At 40.7% G+C, this 17,793-nt stretch overlaps 1 protein-coding gene across 1 annotated transcript in view; it reads right to left on the bottom strand.

The window, feature by feature from the left end:
- The window catches only part of LOC124797781 (anaphase-promoting complex subunit 1), a 349,586-nt gene that overhangs the window by 186,742 nt on the left and 145,051 nt on the right, over window positions 1–17,793 (bottom strand). The window contains exons 14-15 of the mRNA XM_047260813.1: window positions 16,714–16,863; window positions 8,417–8,748 (exon numbers count right to left, since the gene is read on the bottom strand). Coding sequence (XP_047116769.1) covers window positions 8,417–8,748; window positions 16,714–16,863 — 482 coding nt within the window. The remainder of the gene's footprint in view (window positions 1–8,416; window positions 8,749–16,713; window positions 16,864–17,793) is intronic.

Here is a 17,793-nt window from a genome sequence, read left to right as displayed (position 1 = left end):
ATGGTCAACAGCAGAGCGGCACCTACGAAATCCGCATTGTACATTGGTAAGTAGGCGTCGAGATTCAAGGAGCCAAACCAAACGAGAGTTAACCATTCGCTCCATCACCTTACAGACACAGCTGGTAAGCGAGATGGGTCGATAACTGGAAGGCAAGTGCTTGTCCTTCCCCGGCTTATTTTTTACACCTGTGCAGATGGGAGTTACTCATGCTACACATCCTTCACTCCTGTAACCCTTCTGGCCTTAATCTCTGCTAACCCACAGTCCCCACGCCATCCACCCAATAGTTTCCCCTGCCTTTGTCCTATCAACCCTTTCCAATACATGCCTCCACCCCCCACCCCCCAATCGTGCACTGAAGCCCTCCAGCTCCAGTACCCATGTATTTGCCATCCTTTCCTGCTGCATTACTAGCCAGCAAACCTGCTGCCTCCCTCTGAGCCACTAACTACCCAACCTCAACCCCTCTTCCTGCCTCCCCCCTACACTTCTCACTCCCCCTCCTCTCTCTCTCTCTCTCTCTCTCTCTCTCTCTCTCTCTCTCTCTCTCTCTCTCTCTCTCCCCCCCCCCCCCCTTCAAGTCCACCCAACACAATCCACACCCCACCCTAGTTCACCTATCATAATGCAATCCAGGCACTTCGTGTCCAGTCAGCACATGCATTTCGTGTATTATAGCTTATAAAAGGCTTTATTCCATAAGCTAGCAGTTTTCTTTCTCTTCTGTATGTGTGTGTGCCTGTGAAGTACTCAATGCTGCTGCTATTTAGTGAGTGGACTGCTTTGCTCTTAAATTACATTCTACCAGAACTTTTGTTATTACCAAATGATAACACTTACAGCAGCTGCTGCTGCAGTATTCATCCAAAAATGGATGTACATAAAATGCTGGCACTTATGTCAACTGGTTTAAGAAAGGGCAAAGATGGAGGAAAGGACAAACATGGAAGCCAGTGCACATTTGCAAGAGCACAAACAGGGCTAGAGATGTAGAGTTGTATCTGTTTTTAGCCTCTGATTTATCAGAGGGATACTTTATGATCAAGAGCAAATCAGATTGTGAATGTCAATGGTTGTATTGCTGTAGATTTTTTTTTTTTTGCTTTAGTATAAGTCATCCACCTTGTCTTAAGTTGTGTACCCATCATAGTACACAGCACACACTCTACTTCATACAGAGTAATGCCAAGTTTGGCTGAGGCACACTTGAAAAGATGAACAAGTAATTTGACTGTGGGCTAGTTTTAAAAAAATTCCAAGATGTTTCTCCCTTATATGGTAGCATTAAGTTACTAAATTGAAGGCATTCAAAAATAAGACGTGTTTGGGATGCACAGCCACAGCATAAAGCAAATGTATTGTGCCAATACTGGAGCAGTGAATGTTAGAATAAACGCTGCCTTTTAACTAGCTTGTTGTTTGCTATTATAATCATATTTCTGACAAGATTCATAACTTCCCATTACACCCAATATGTTTATAGTTATATTTACAATGCACAACCTTACTAAGGTTTGGGGAGTAGTACAGCTGTGTAACAACACGATATTCTGTATGGAATTGTGAGGTGTAATGATTACCCTTGAAGTCGCTCCTGAGGGAAAAAAAATAAAAATTGCGAAGCGCAATATGGGGGTGGGGAGTAAGGAGGGTGTGCAACCAGTTCAGACTTTAGGTTTCACAGAGCAACTTCAGTTGCACATGAGGAGTGTGGATGAGCATTGTAATGTTGCAAGAGTGTAGGCGCCAGGCCACCTCTAACAAGACAAACTCGACATAGGTGGTGTATTAGAGTCTCTATTTTCTGAAAAGAATTTATGATTGCACCTCATACCAGATAATCAGTCACATAAACTTGAGCATCCCAAAACACAGACAAAAGAATTTTTTGCAGATGGTTGTGTTTTGAACTTTTTTGCCTGAAGAAAAGATGTTCGATGATATTCAGCACTCTGTCTTTTTTTTTTCCCTGCATCCTAATGATGGATCCATGACTCGTTCCCACCACAATATTCAAAAGGAAGTCATCTCCTTCATCATGGTGCTACTGCAGAAGTTGCTCATTTTGAATCAAATTGTCAATTAGTTTGTGGTGTTTATTGTCTGTGTGGCACTGACTGGACATCCACAGTGTGTTTCATTAACAATTATATAACAATTACGGATTTTCCAGGTTTGCAATCATGGAATTTTATTACCCAGTGATTTACAGAAAACCTATCAACAGCATCGCCACCTAAATAGCCTTTAAATGAGGATGAATCTCATTAGGAGTAGCTTTTTCAGCAGTTAAAACTCCGATAACAGCACACTGTTTAACTAGGACTGTCATAGCACTAGAACACATCTCCATACTTCCACTACTCTAAATGCATGAGATGAACGCAATGCATTCAAACTGCACAAGCGTATGGAGAGGGACATTACCTTCCATATGACACATGGCATGTTCCTTGTAGTAATTTAGGTTGTATTCCACAAGCATGTGTGCATTACTTTTCAAGCCTACCCTCGTACTACACTCCTGGAAATTGAAATAAGAACACCGTGAATTCATTGTCCCAGGAAGGGGAAACTTTATTGACACATTCCTGGGGTCAGATACATCACATGATCACACTGACAGAACCACAGGCACATAGACACAGGCAACAGAGCATGCACAATGTCGGCACTAGTACAGTGTATATCCACCTATCGCAGCAATGCAGGCTGCTATTCTCCCATGGAGACGATCGTAGAGATGCTGGATGTAGTCCTGTGGAACGGCTTGCCATGCCATTTCCACCTGGCGCCTCAGTTGGACCAGCGTTCATGCTGGACGTGCAGACCGCGTGAGACGACGCTTCATCCAGTCCCAAACATGCTCAATGGGGGACAGATCCGGAGATCTTGCTGGCCAGGGTAGTTGACTTACACCTTCTAGAGCACGTTGGGTGGCACGGGATACATGCGGACGTGCATTGTCCTGTTGGAACAGCAAGTTCCCTTGCCGGTCTAGGAATGGTAGAACGATGGGTTCGATGACGGTTTGGATGTACCGTGCACTATTCAGTGTCCCCTCGACGATCACCAGTAATGTACGGCCAGTGTAGGAGATCGCTCCCCACACCATGATGCCGGGTGTTGGCCCTGTGTGCCTCGGTCGTATGCTGTCCTGATTGTGGCGCTCACCTGCACGGCATCAAACACGCATACGACCATCATTGGCACCAAGACAGAAGCGACTCTCATCGCTGAAGACGACACGTCTCCATTCGTCCCTCCATTCACGCCTGTCGCGACACCACTGGAGGCCGGCTGCACGATGTTGGGGCGTGAGCGGAAGATGGCCTAACGGTGTGCGGGACCGTAGCCCAGCTTCATGGAGACGGTTGCGAATGGTCCTCGCCGATACCCCAGGAGCAACAGTGTCCCTAATTGGCTGGGAAGTGGCGGTGCGGTCCCCTACGGCACTGCGTAGGATCCTACAGTCTTGGCGTGCATCCGTGCGTCGCTGCGGTCCGGTCCCTGGTCGACGGGCACATGCACCTTCCGCCGACCACTGGCGACAACATCGATGTACTGTGGAGACCTCACGCCCCACGTGTTGAGCAATTCGGCGGTACGTCCACCCGGCCTCCCGCATGCCCACTATACGCCCTCGCTCAAAGTCCGTCAACTGCACATACGGTTCACGTCCATGCTGTCGCGGCATGCTACCAGTGTTAAAGACTGCGATGGAGCTCCGTATGCCACGGCAAACTGGCTGACACTGACGGCGGCGGTGCACAAATGCTGCGCAGCTAGCGCCATTCGACGGCCAACACCGCGGTTCCTGGTGTGTCCGCTGTGCCGTGCGTGTGATCATTGCTTGTACAGCCCTCTCGCAGTGTCCGGAGCAAGTATGGTGGGTCTGACACACCGGTGTCAATGTGTTCTTTTTTCCATTTCCAGGAGTGTATATGGTATGAGTCACACAAGTGTTTTGTAATCAATCTCCTTTGTACAGTGACTGAATTTTCCCAGAACCCTGTCTACTAACCAAAGTCTACCATCTTTTACCTCTGACTGAACTTGTGTATTATTATACAAAATTAAGGAGTAAAGGAGACAAATAACTGAGCTTTCTTGTGTGCCTGTCGATGATTCAACAGTTCTAATGTTCAATCAGCGGTCTCCTTTAAACCTAAATTATTTACATTCGGCCAGAACTTCCCTTACTATACCTGTGTAATCATTACATTTCATTTCACATCCCTACAAGTATTTGTATGAGTTGACCAATTTCAGTTGTGTCTCATTGATATTGTAGTCAAATGAGACTAAGTGTAGTATTTTGGAACACTGAAAGCAAGTTACCAGTTTTCACATCACTTTAAAATCTTACCAGGATTGGCCTGGACATTTTGGTAGCTTTTTTAGGCCTTCCTTCATTATAGGTAACTGCATCTCGTGCAAAAAGAGAGAGGTTACTATTAATTTTGTTTGTTGGAATGTTAATACACAAAATGAACAACAGGAGTCCCAAACATTTCCCTAGGGCACCCTTAAATTTACTTCTACTTCTGTTGGCGACTCTCCATCAATGAGAACATGCTGTTCCCTCACCTCAAGGAAATCCTCAATTTAGTCACAAATTTTGTTTCATACTCTGTATCATTTTACTTTCATTATTAAGTGTTGGTCTGGAACTAAGTCAAATGCTTTTCAGAAGTCAAGAAATATTGCATTTGCCTGACTGCCTTGGTCCGTTGTTTTTCAGGATATTGTGTGAGGAAAGATAAATTTGATTTTGAATGGGTGGTATTTTCTGAGTTAATGGGGACTAGCATGGAGAAAGTCATTCAGTTCAAGACACATCAATATGTTTGAGCACGGAATATATGTCAAAGTTCTACAATATGTAGATATCAATGACAGTGGTCAGTAGATTAGTACTTCACTTCAGCTGCCTTTCTTGTAGATGGGTAGCAACTGTGCTTTTTTCCTTCAGTCTCATATTATCCAACAAGTGGCAGCTGAAACGTGCTCAGAACATGTCCAGAAACTTGGCAGGGTGACTTAAGCCCTGATTGTGAGAGATTTTAAGGTTTTAAATAATGGAGGGAGTACTTACACTTACTATATGCATAGCTGAGGGATTGTGTGATAGACAGCTACATAAAAAAGATTGAGATAAGTACTATGCTTACTAACAATGACCTTCCCCGGAGCTAATAGCGTGCATGTGGTCCCCTCCCCCAAGCCCTCCCCATCCCTACCTACCTACACACACACACACACACACACACACACACACACACACACACACACAAACCTGCACTGGACTGCAGTACCATTTTTGTTAGTCTGTTAGCTCTGAGGAAGGACTTTGTCCAAAAGCTTACAGACGCTTTCAGTGTCTTTTATGGGCTTATCAACTGCTTAACACCTAATTAATATGTTAAGTGGTTAGTTTATTTACATCCTTTCCATTATTTGAATTCCATGCAGAATTTCCCAGTATCATATAAATATTTAACAAATAATGAGCTTCGTATGTCAATCATAATTTCTGTAGGCCCCACACACAGCATTTCTCTTGTTGGCAAGAATCAAAGCAGGTGTGGACAGTAAAATAGCTGTTAGTGACTACCCATCAGAGACAACTAATAAGAACCTGCTAACTATAACCAATCCTGACAGCTAATTACAGGTAGATCACTCTTGAATGAAACCTACACTCAGTAAACCACTGATACAATCCCTGAGAAAGTTGCTTGATAACAATTTCACTCCTTTTTTTCCTTTACTGATCAATGCTCCAGGAATAAAATGACTGATCAAGTGCCTCTTTGTGTGCTTTAAACTTCTGATAGATTATTTCAATTTTCATGAAGAATGTATGAAGGCAAGAGAAAAGTAACTTTGTAATTAAAATCATCTGAAGGCTTAAGTTTTATTTTGCATTACGGATATTTCCCATCTCTGCTGCTGTAACCTTAGGTGGAGGCCAGTGTGCTTTTACAGCTACATATGTACCAGAGAGAACAAGTTTAACATTGAGGATTGCATACCTTAGACACCAAGGTGATCAGTGCTATTACCAACTTCCTTCATTCCTGCTGTAGTTCCATGAATATGACAAGTTCCAAAAGTGATCGCTTCTTACTCATAGACTCGTTCTCTCTTACAGAGGCATGCAAGAGTGTTAGACTAGTCATGACTTACTATGAAAGTTGAGTGTATATCTTGCTGTTGTAAAATAGCACTGACACGTCGAAATGATTGATTGTCAGGATATGCTGGCCTCAAACAGAGCTATGTTTTGAGTGATTTTGCAGGGTATAAGATGAAAATTGAGTGATGCAATGTATACAATTGTAAATGTGCACCACTTGAGGAAGAATGATGCCTGGAAAAAGTTTGATAGTACATTCCATGCTCCAGACAAAAAACATACAAAGTTTGTCCAATTCAAAGAAAATGGTTGTATTCTTGTTTATTCCACCTCCACCAGCAGACACATATGTGTTCCGTCAAACGAAAACTGGACACAGATCATCACTGTTATGTTCCTGCGAACAAAAAGCATGATATTTGTGTGACCTTTTGGCTATGACAACTTGCGTTTATGGGCTAATACCAAGTTGTGTAGTTTATCATTCATTTCTGCAACCTTTTTGTAGACTGCTGTAAATTTATTTTAATAATTAATGACCATTTAGAAGGAGAGACTAAATATATAATTCAGAACAGTCTTTGAAAGTTTCATTCATGTATATACACACAAACGAGCCAATGGCCTTGCCATAGTGGTAACACCAGTTACAGTCTGATCACCAAAGTTAAGTGCTGTCGGGCATGGCTAGCACTTGGAAGGGTCACTGTCCAAGTCTGTTGAAGAAGCCAGGTGCACTCAACCCTTGTGAGGCCAATTAAGGAGCTACCTGATTGAGAAGTAGTGGCTCCAGTCACGAAAATTGGCAATGGCCAAGAGTGCACTGTGCTGGCCACATGCCCCTCCACATCCACATCCAGTGATGCCAATCGGCTGAGGATGACAGGATGACACGTAGGCCAGTTGGTACCACTGAGCATCCCGAGGTCTGATCGAACAGTTTATGCATATATAAGTATATACGTACGAATGTACACACACACACACACACACACACACACACACACACACGTACCAAGAGAACAATATTCACTGCTAACCAGTCAGTCATTTTATTGATATATAATAATCAGCTGGCCAATGGTTGCGTATGTAGCAGCAATGCCTTGAGTTCTTGATTATAGTTACAAACTTGTGTACTCTCCTCCCTTTTTACACTGGCATTGTCCACTTGTACCCAAAAACATACTCTAGTGGTGAGTTTTCAGTTAAATGGGTAGTAGGGGAGACTCACAAGCCAAGTCTCTGAGCATATGGCGATGGCAAATTCAGAGATGACGTCAAACAATTCACCGGTGAGTTTAAGAGAAGTACACACAGTTCCTTTCTGATCTCTAGTACAAACCCTTTATTCCAAAGGTAAACAATCTTCAGTGCTACTTCAGACCATGTACCTCTTCCAGCTTGTTTCTGATTCATTCATAATAACAAACTTTCAAATGAAAAGTTCAATAACAAAAAAAGTCTTTTGTTGTCCACAAAAAAAGAGATGGTGGGTGAGGAGTCCCCAGGAGCTGCTACAACCACACCTCAGATGGATGTCAGGTGCAAGAAACACACTGAACAATAAAGTCGTTTGGCCTAATTCCTTACAAATTTTTAGAAACTTGTCAGGTTTATAAAATGACCTTTGCAACACACACATATTCCCATTTATACATTAAAAAACATGTTCTCAATGAAATCAAGTAATATTTTACTCAGTACTCTTTCCAACACATTTGTTTTGACAACACTGCCCAAGGAGATATAATTGTGAGTACCTGATTATGCAGTCTGTCAGCATTTTTGGAACTTAACGTTCCAAAGCCTATGAACTCTCTCCACAGAAATCTAACATTGTAAAACATCTTATCCCAGATATTTCAAATGAAGAAGGATCTGTTCCTCTGTATTCCCAAAATGGATATGTTCTTCATGTGTTCGTACCCCAGAATTGGCATTACAATGATTTTCTGTTTTGAACACGATCTGTATATTTTCTCAGCAGCTAAAATTTGAGCAGAATGAAACAACTGCATAGTACATTGTTATGCTGCACTACAATGTGTTATTACCTTTTCTAAAAGTTGAAATATGTCAAATTTATGTCACAGTGTTAAATGTTGGCATATTTTACCTGTTTGGCTGCTGATAAGGGAAACTTCAGCATAGGGGTTTTAAATTCTCTGCTATCTTTCTGCTCATTGCTGTCAGTGTTACCACTATTCAGTAAGTTGAGATAGTTGCAAACAAATACAATAACATTATCATTGCAACATGCACACTTACCTCATAAAGCAGATGTAGCGCATAATGCAACAAAGGCAACGATAAGAAAAGTGATGCAGATGAATTTGTTGGGGTGGCACTCTCATGTGATTTCTCAGAACTTGGTGGTGGAGGTGGGTGTAAACCAAGCATTGTTGTGACGCTGGCAGCAAGAGTCCGATGATGATCTGAACGCAACAGATACTCCCAATCCTCTGAAGAACCCATGTCTGAGCTTCGACGTTTTTTAGCATGCTGTTGTAGGTGATGAAACCCGTCGGACCCCGTTGAATCGGGTCCATCACGTTGAGCTCGCATCACAGGCACTTGCTCAACATCGTAGCCTATCATATCTAAGAACAAAAGAAGCCAAAAGTTGGCAATTATACTCTACAATCCACCAACTGATGGAATTATACCACCAATATAAATAACAAAACTGTGTGTGTGTGTGTGTGTGTGTGTGTGTGTGTGTGTGTAGGCAAGAAGTAGGAAAGGAGATAACTTTGCACCAAATAACTGAAAATATTATCACCTTTTTGTTTTCTGCAGATTTGCAATCCGAGTACATGTAAATGAAAAAAATATAATAATAACGTTAAAACAGATACTCTGCCAACTATCAAAATTACCCTGAAGCAAATTTGAGTCTGAAAATGGAGACTTTTCTGCCAGATTTTTAAATTCATTTAAACATGTATCCAGGAATATGTAAATAAAAGATTTCAATTAACAAGATGTAGCTTTGCAATTACTGTATCTCGATAATTCTATGAATTCAGCGGCAAGAGTGATGATGAAACTTTCCTGGCAGATTAAAACTGTGTGTCGGACCGAGACTCGAACTTGGGACCTTTGCCTTTCGCGGGCAAGTGCTCTACTGGCAGAAAGTAAAGCTGTGAGGATGGGACGTGAGTCATGCTTGGGAAGCTCAGATGGTAGAGCACTTGCCCGCGAAAGGCAAAGATCCCGAGTTCGATTCTCGGTCCAGTACACAGTTTTAATCTGCCAGGAAAATTTCATAACAGTGCACACTCCGCTGCAGAGTGAAATTCTCATTCAAGAGTGATGATGGTCAACAGCAAAACAACCTACTACAGCATTCTAACAACAGTGAGCGAGATTATGCTAATATATTCCTGTAAGTTAGTCTTTTGGGTCTATTCTATTAGAGATTTATTGAACATTTGAAAGATTTGCATTTTGGAGGCAATTTATTGATTTATTTCCTATGGGACAAAAGTTCCTACTCACTCATGTTTCACACATTATACCAAAGAATATTTGACACTGTATTTTCCAACAAAGCAATACATTAAAATATTTCAATTATTTAATTTGTGATTCTAGGATGGATAAATGTCCATTAATGTCATTTATGTTCTTTAACACACTCCAGAATAACAAATTACATGTGTAATTTTAACAGCATCGTATCAGCCATAACTCCCCACAAATCAAGGGCCTTAAAGGGTTGGGTGGCTTGTATGCTTCAACAATACAGACAGCAACACCACAGGTGCAACTGCATCACAGGGCTATCAGTGGAGAGGCCAGACTACCATATGGTACCCGAAAGGGGGGCAGCAGCCTTTTCAGTAGTTTCGTGGGCAAGTGTCTTGACAATTGACTGAACTGGCTTGTACTATCAGACAACCCAGCCTTGCTATGTTGGTATTGCTAAAAGCTGAAATCATGGGAAAACTGTAGCCATTACATTTCAGCAGGACATCTAGCTCTAATGTATGGCTCATGATGATAGCATTCTCTGTGGGGGTAAAACAGTTCCCCATTTGGATCTCTGGACAGAGACCACTCAGTAAGATGAAGTCAGGATAAATAATTAATGGAAGTGAAATGTGGCTGATAAACAGTTAAGCCAAGAAGAAAATAAAAGCTTCTGAATTATGGTGCTACAGGAAAATGCAGAAGATTAGACGAGTAGTTTCGATAACTTAACAAGCAGGTGATGAATTGAATTGACAAGAAAAGAAATTTATGGTATAGCTTCACACATAGGAGGGATAAATTCATAGGACATGACCTGAATCATAAATATAGTAATGCAGGGAACTGTGGGGGTTAAAAATTGTAGAGGGACCAAGGCTTGGCTACAGTGAACTGGTTCAAATAGATGTACAGTATTTACCCGATTATATAGCAAGTTTTTTCCCCACTTTCATCATTCAAAAAATACGAGGTTATCTTATATTCACAGATTAAATTACTGCTGCTGGTATTAACATTTTATGTTGTTTAATAGATGAACAGGGGTCGTTTTACATCTACAGATGGAGCTTCGACTATTGAGGTCATGTGCAGTTTTTGAAGGATTCAGAAGTCAGGGATGGACAAACGACACTCATGTATGAACAGGCTTAAGATTTTCCTACACGCTAAAGCACTCAATACAGTTTCAACGTTCCTCGAACAATCATGTGCGATTTGAAACGCATGGTGCTAGGTGCAAGGGATATGCAAGAAACTATGAACTTGCCACAATGACAATCTGTTGTTCTGTTTAAAATTTGACAATTTTGTGAAACAAAGGAGGAAACAGCATTAAATTCAATCATCTTACCAACTCTTCTTGTATTTGGACAGCTTTGCAATAAAAGTTCTCACTCATGTACAGGTACCACGTACAAACATTAGTGCTGCTTTTTAAGTAAAGGTAATATTCCAAAAGAGAAATTTTGTTCTTCAAAAAACATTACTTGATTCAGAACTCAGATCAATATTTTATTTGATTATGAGAGACTGTAATGGTGTACTATGTGGGTTCCACATGAGAAATTTGGTCAGTGTTTGCATATTAGAATAGTAGGTAAAACCAGCTTCAATCAGCTTAAGAAGATGATGGTGAAATTCAGATGAAACAAGAAGGAAAATTAACCAGAATGAAATGTCTAAAAACTAAATAAGTCATATTCAACTGAATAACTGATGTCGCGAGAATAAAATACAGCAGTAAGACCTGTCTGGAGATAGTCCAACAGATGTCAGTACATTGAAGGACGAGAGGAAGTTTGAGAATTGGACTGAATTGTGATTGCAATCTTTTATTTATGTATTACTTGCTGTTGTTCCACATGTCTCATACCAGAGAAAATATTGCATTCCATGATTCACATTTGCTCACGGACAACACTACAGAAGGGTTAGAGAGGGAACAGTGATTCAAGATTGGCTTAGAACTAGATGAGTGCTGGGAGGGAAGCAGTGAGCAAGCAACAATTGAAGTCATGTTACCAACCCTGGGAATCTATACCGTGTACTTTGATTTCAGGAACTTCTATCATAGTCAGAACTGAGTACACTTTAAAATGAGACAAACTGTCAACAATAGTATTCATTTCTGCAGGAGACGGTAAAAATCTTGATAGTCACCAGTGGTGTATTTGTGTGTTTCATGCTGCAATGTTTCGACATTCACCGCAACATATGATGGGAACAAAAGGGGGTGAGACAGCTGTGGATTCTACACAGCTGATGAAAGAGCGGCAGGCAGCAAGAGACACTGTAACATTCTTGTCAGTATAGTATCGAAACCTGATATGTACGCAGATAAAAACAGCTTTGTTGTCAGATTCCAAAGTAACATAACCTCTGAGATCACAACAACATATTCAGAAGAAACATCCAAATGTTTGTGACAATGACGATATAAATTTCGCTGGTTTGCTATTTGGTTGATGACTAAGTATTGATACCACAGACAATGGGGTTATTGCGTAAAAAAATGAGGAAAAGAATACGAACTACAAATTGATATAAACCATTAATTTTGTTTATTTTATTTCTCGTCACATTATCAAAATGCAGATGATCAATAAATGGCATAAATTTAGAATGGATATAATGTTAAGGCAGCTACTTGATGTCAGTAAAATACTCTGTAATCTTGATTAGTCAGAATACGTTAAAAATAAATTTTTCTCAAGAAGCCTGTTGAAAAAAGGGGGTCGTTTTATAAACAGGGTCATCTTATACTCGGGTATATGCTGTAAGTTGCAGTAGTTATGCAGATATAAAAAAGTTCGCACAGGTTACATTTAGATGGAGGGTTGCATCAAACCAGTGTTTAGATAGAAGACTACAAAAACAATAGCCATAAACATGTTACAATATTTGAATTGTAAGTGCAAATGTGGAAGTTTTCCACCAATACATGAGCTGAAGATTCATTTCCCAAATGGAGATAATTATTAACAATACGTGCCTGATAAAAATTATGGAACACTGGGACAGGGAGGAGGAAACTAAATGCAACTTCACAGGTTGAGAGGATGTGTGAGATTATTTCAGTGGTTACAACATTGAATCACTTTTACAAATACTTTGGCAGTTGAGCCCACTTATCAGTATGACAATGCACCCCCTCAGGCCTGATGCATGCACTGATTAGGTTGGAAAAGGTGTCATAAAGCTGTTGTAGCCTCTCCTGAGGCAAGCTGGCCCACAACTTTAGTAACTGTTCCTTGATATACTGGATACAGGCGCGGGCATGGAGCTAACAATCAAGCTGGACCCACATATGTTCTATTAGGAGCAGACCTAGGAATCTTGCTGGCCATGGGAGTACCCCAACATCACACAGACAGTTCGTAGAGATACATGCCAAGCACGGACAAACACTACCCTGTTGAAAAATAGCAGCATGACTTTTCACATGAGAAGTAACCCTTGAAGATGCAAGATGCCCATGACATACTGTTGTGCGTCAGAGTTCCTTTAATCACTATCAGGCATCACTTGAAGCCTTCCCTGATGGTATCCCACATTTGACGACAGAAGTAACCCTTCTGTGGCTCTCCACAACATAGGAAGAATGGGGCCACTACCCAGGCAGCCTCCATATTTGCCGATGAAAATTATCGTGAGCAGTGCAATGTCATTCATCAGCAGTCCATGTTTCCTGGTCATGGCACCCCTCCAAATGCAGCTGTTTGTGTTGTGGTATTAGCAACATCTTACACATGCACTGGTAATTCTCTGATCCAGCTGCTGCTATTTTCCAACCAATGGTCTAGAATGACACAGAATATTGCAGAGACTCCATTACTTGTTCTCACATGACAGATGGAGCTGTGAAGGGGCTAAGATGGGCATGTTGCACAATATGACAATCCTCCCTTGCAGTGGTCACACGAAGTTGACCAGAGCTTTGACAAGTATGCCTGCCCTCACATTCCCATGTCGTCTCACATTAGGCCACTGTCAAATCCTAATTCCCCACAAATCTAGATACTGCATGATTCAACCAGCCACCGAAACAGAGACCTACTATGGTTCCCCTTTCAAACTTCGTCACATGCTGGTAGCACTGTCTCACAGAAGTACACGGCATCTCTGTGTCCTTCACAGCAATCACTCAGCAGCTGATGCTGTTCGCACATCTTATATACCCTACTAGGCCTGGTAATAATACTTAACATGAACAACGTTAGTGCACTACTCTGGTCACCATTCTACTTGTTACAGGGAAATGCAACACTAATCATGTACTTTTCCACCAATAGCACGTATGTGTACACTGCCATCTGACCTTGTCTTCTGGGTGCTTCACATCTTTCTTTTTGTCAGGCAGTGTAGATAGTATTCTCAACGGACAGCCACTACCTCCCTGATAACTGATCACCTTAACATCACACTTAATGTCTCTTATTTAGAACTTGATCCTCTCCTTGTACATCATATGTTGAAATAACTTATGAAAATGCAGGTAGTTAACTTCCTCAAAAACTGCTGATATTTCAATACGTGAACACCACCATTTTCAATGTGCAAATGAAACAGGAGACTTAAACCCATGGTGTGTGGGGCTATGCCAGATATGAACGAAAAGACAGAATATGTGGAAATACACACTGTTAACACCTAGTGCTACCACAAAACCAAAGATAACAACAGTGAAATATTAATTAACAATGAAAATAGTACTAATTCTGTCCAGTTGTTTGAACAGGGACATGCCAAGATTCCAGGCGGAACTTAAGCAAAAACTTTTGTTTGTATTCAACCCAACAGCTCCCTTAATAGCACTATCCCAGTAAATGAAAATGTGTACCATACTCTCTGTGTTGTTAGCATTTGAAACGCTTACACTCTATACCATCATTCTTTAGCGGTCATTATGGCCTGACCGACGTACCACATTCCACCACAACTGTCAAGTCACCAGTCTTTATACTGGTTTGATGTGGCCCACATGAATTTCTCTCCTATGCCAACTTTTTCATCTCAGAGTAGCATGTCCAACCTACATCTTCAATTATTTGCTGGATGTGTCCAATCCCTTTCTTCCTCTACAGTTTTTAGCTTCAAAAAGCTCCCTCTACAACCATCGAAATTATTCCCCGATGTTTTAATATATGTCCTACCTTCCTGGTAGGGAGCGAAAGGTTATTTACAATTTGTACAGAAACCACATGGCAGTTATAAGAGTCGAGGGGCATGAAAGGGAAGCAGTGGTTGGGAAGGGAGTGAGACAGGGTTGTAGCCTCTCCCCAATGTTATTCAATCTGTATATTGTGCAAGCAGTAAAGGAAACAAAAGAAAAATTCGGAGTAGGTATCAAAACCCATGGAGAGGAAATAAAAACTTTGAGGTTTGCCAATGACATTGTAATTCTGTCAGAGACAGCAAAGGACTTGGAAGAGCAGTTGAACAGAATGGACAGTGTCTTGAAAGCAGGATATAAGATGAACATCAACAAAAGCAAAACAAGAATAATGGAATGTAGTCGAATTAAGTCAGGTGATGCTGAGGGAATTAGATTAGGAAATGAGACACTTTAAGTAGTAAATGAGTTTTGCTATTTGGGGAGCAAAATAACTGATGACGGTCGAAGTAGAGGGGATATAAAATGGAGACTGGCAATGGCAAGGAAAGCGTTTCTGAAGAAGAGAAATTTGTTAACATCGAGTATAGATTTAAGCGTCAGGAAGTCGTTTCGAAACATGGACGATAAATAGTTTGGACAAGAAGAGAATAGAAGCTTTTGAAATGTGGTGCTACAGAAGAATGCTGAAGATTGGATGGGTAGATCACATAACTAATCAGGAGGTATTGAATAGAATTGGGGAGAAGAGGAGTTTGTGGCACAACTTGACAAGAAGAAGGGACCAGTTGGTAGGACATGTTCTGAGGCATCAAGGGATCACAAATTTAGCATTGGAGGGCAGTGTGGAGGGTAAAAATCGTAGAGAGAGACCAAGAGATGAGTACACTAAGCACATTCAGAAGGATGTAGGTTGCAGTAAGTACTGGGAGATGAAGAAGTTTGCACAGGATAGAGTGGCATGGAGAGCTGCATCAAACCAGTCTCAGGACTGAAGACCACAACAACAACAACAACACCTTCCTGTTCCTTCTTTTCCATAAATCCTTTTCCTTGTCATCTCTGCAAAGAACCATCTCATTTCTTACCTTACAGTCCACCTAATTTTCAATGTTCTTCTGTAGCACCACATCTCAAATGCTTCCAATTATCTTTTGTTTCATCTTCTGTCCCGGTAATCACACAGTCCATGTCTCACTGTCACACAATTCTGTGTTCCAAATATATGTTCTCAGAAATTTCTTCCTCATATTAAGACCTATGTTTGATAATAGTAGACTTCTCTTGGCCAGGAATGCCGTTTTTGCTAGTGCTGGTCTGCTTTTTACGCCCTCCTTGCTCCATTCGCAATGGGTTATAACTTTATAACTTTAAAAGGGCCCTAAATTTAGACAGTGCATGAAAAGTGTTTCCTCAGAAAATGACCATTACTTTTGTATATGCTATCTACATAAGTACACTTAGGGGTCACATCATAATTCTCATTATTCATCAAATTTGGGTTGTTTGATAACACAACCTGCATCTGAGATACCTTTCACTACCCTTATTCTGGTGAAAGAAAACTTATAGGCTGGCTAATCCAGCTGACAACCTTTCAGGGAAATGGGTAGCATGGGCACTGTGAACCAATGTAAGAAGTATCCTTTCACACAGATCCGGATGACGACAGGCATCAGCCTGAAGATACAAATCAGAGAGTGGGCTTCCAATAAATGGTATGTCCCAACCTAATATCATTCTTCCTCCTTCCCCTGATATTACTTATTTGTTTTGTGAACTTCTACTTTCCCAATACTTCACATCGTACGCAAAATAAATATCAATCGTTTACACAGCTAACAGTTTCATAGATGAAATATGTTGCATTAAGTTGCAGATATGTTTGTCACAGTACCTGAAATATGCAGTATTCAGCTAAAGATGTTGATGAAATGAACATTATATTAGAGTTTACAATATCATGCACAGTCACCTAAAAGGACACCCAAAAAGAGTTGCCATTCTTGTTGTGGTGCTATGTCTTGTGAACCAGGAGCATTTCTTGAAGCATACCAGCGAACCAGTAGCTGCATTGCTGCATCCTTCTGAAGAACATTCTTCAACACTTTCAAGCAGTTCATAACTGTAAGGACAAAATACATAATATTAATTAACGCTTGTACAATACCTGTTTCTTAAGACATAGGTGTCTATCTCAGTTCAGTTGCCACTTCAGACACTCAAATCATCAACGTACTGTATGTGTGAAACCTGGTCCAATGTAAGAGAGGACCTGACAGCCCAAATCAGATCAGATTAAATGAATATATAAATAAATAAATAAATAAAATAAAAACTTTAGTCTCTACAGGCACCATCAAAGGATGCACTTTGTTGGCAAGTGATTTTTCTTTCCCCCTCCTTCTTCCAGGTCAAGTGACCTTGAATCACATTTCTAACCATCAAAGTGGATTTTACTGTGAGCTCAAGTTGCCCATAAAATACATTCATGCATTTTTGTCATGGGTTTCAAGTAATTACCAAATCGAAGACGAGTGCATAGATCGAATACATGTAGACCACCAACAAGGTCCGGAAATGTCCAACACTGTAGGATATTTTGCTACACAAATGGGAAGACTTTTTGGAAAAATAGAATCTTCATAACTTGTGAAGAAACTGCCTTTTACAGCCACTTTGAAGCACGACATATCAGGACCGGAGGTTTATGTCCTGTATGACTGGAAAGTTGTCTAAAAAAAGTCTCACCTTGCAAATATAGTTCAAAGTAATTCATACAATATTATTTACTTTGTTAAATGCTTTCAGTACAACACTGTTGATCTTAAATAAGATCTAAATGGATGTAAAAACAAAAAAACTTTGTTCATTACAACAGGATGATAAAAGAATTGTAATAAGCAAGTGAACGAAGTATATAAAGTCTAACAATTAGTCCTCTTTTTTGTTCATGTTTTTTTAAGAACTCCAAAACTTTCCCAAGTTATTTTTTCTTGCTCATTTTACCTCTACAAAAGTTGAAAAAACATGTCTCCGTCACTTATCAGTCACT

Source organism: Schistocerca piceifrons, chromosome 1, assembly GCF_021461385.2.
Source record: "Schistocerca piceifrons isolate TAMUIC-IGC-003096 chromosome 1, iqSchPice1.1, whole genome shotgun sequence".
Lineage (NCBI taxonomy): Eukaryota > Metazoa > Arthropoda > Insecta > Orthoptera > Acrididae > Schistocerca > Schistocerca piceifrons.
Note: the sequence above shows the minus strand (reverse complement) of the source record. Positions and strands in the feature narration are given on the sequence as shown.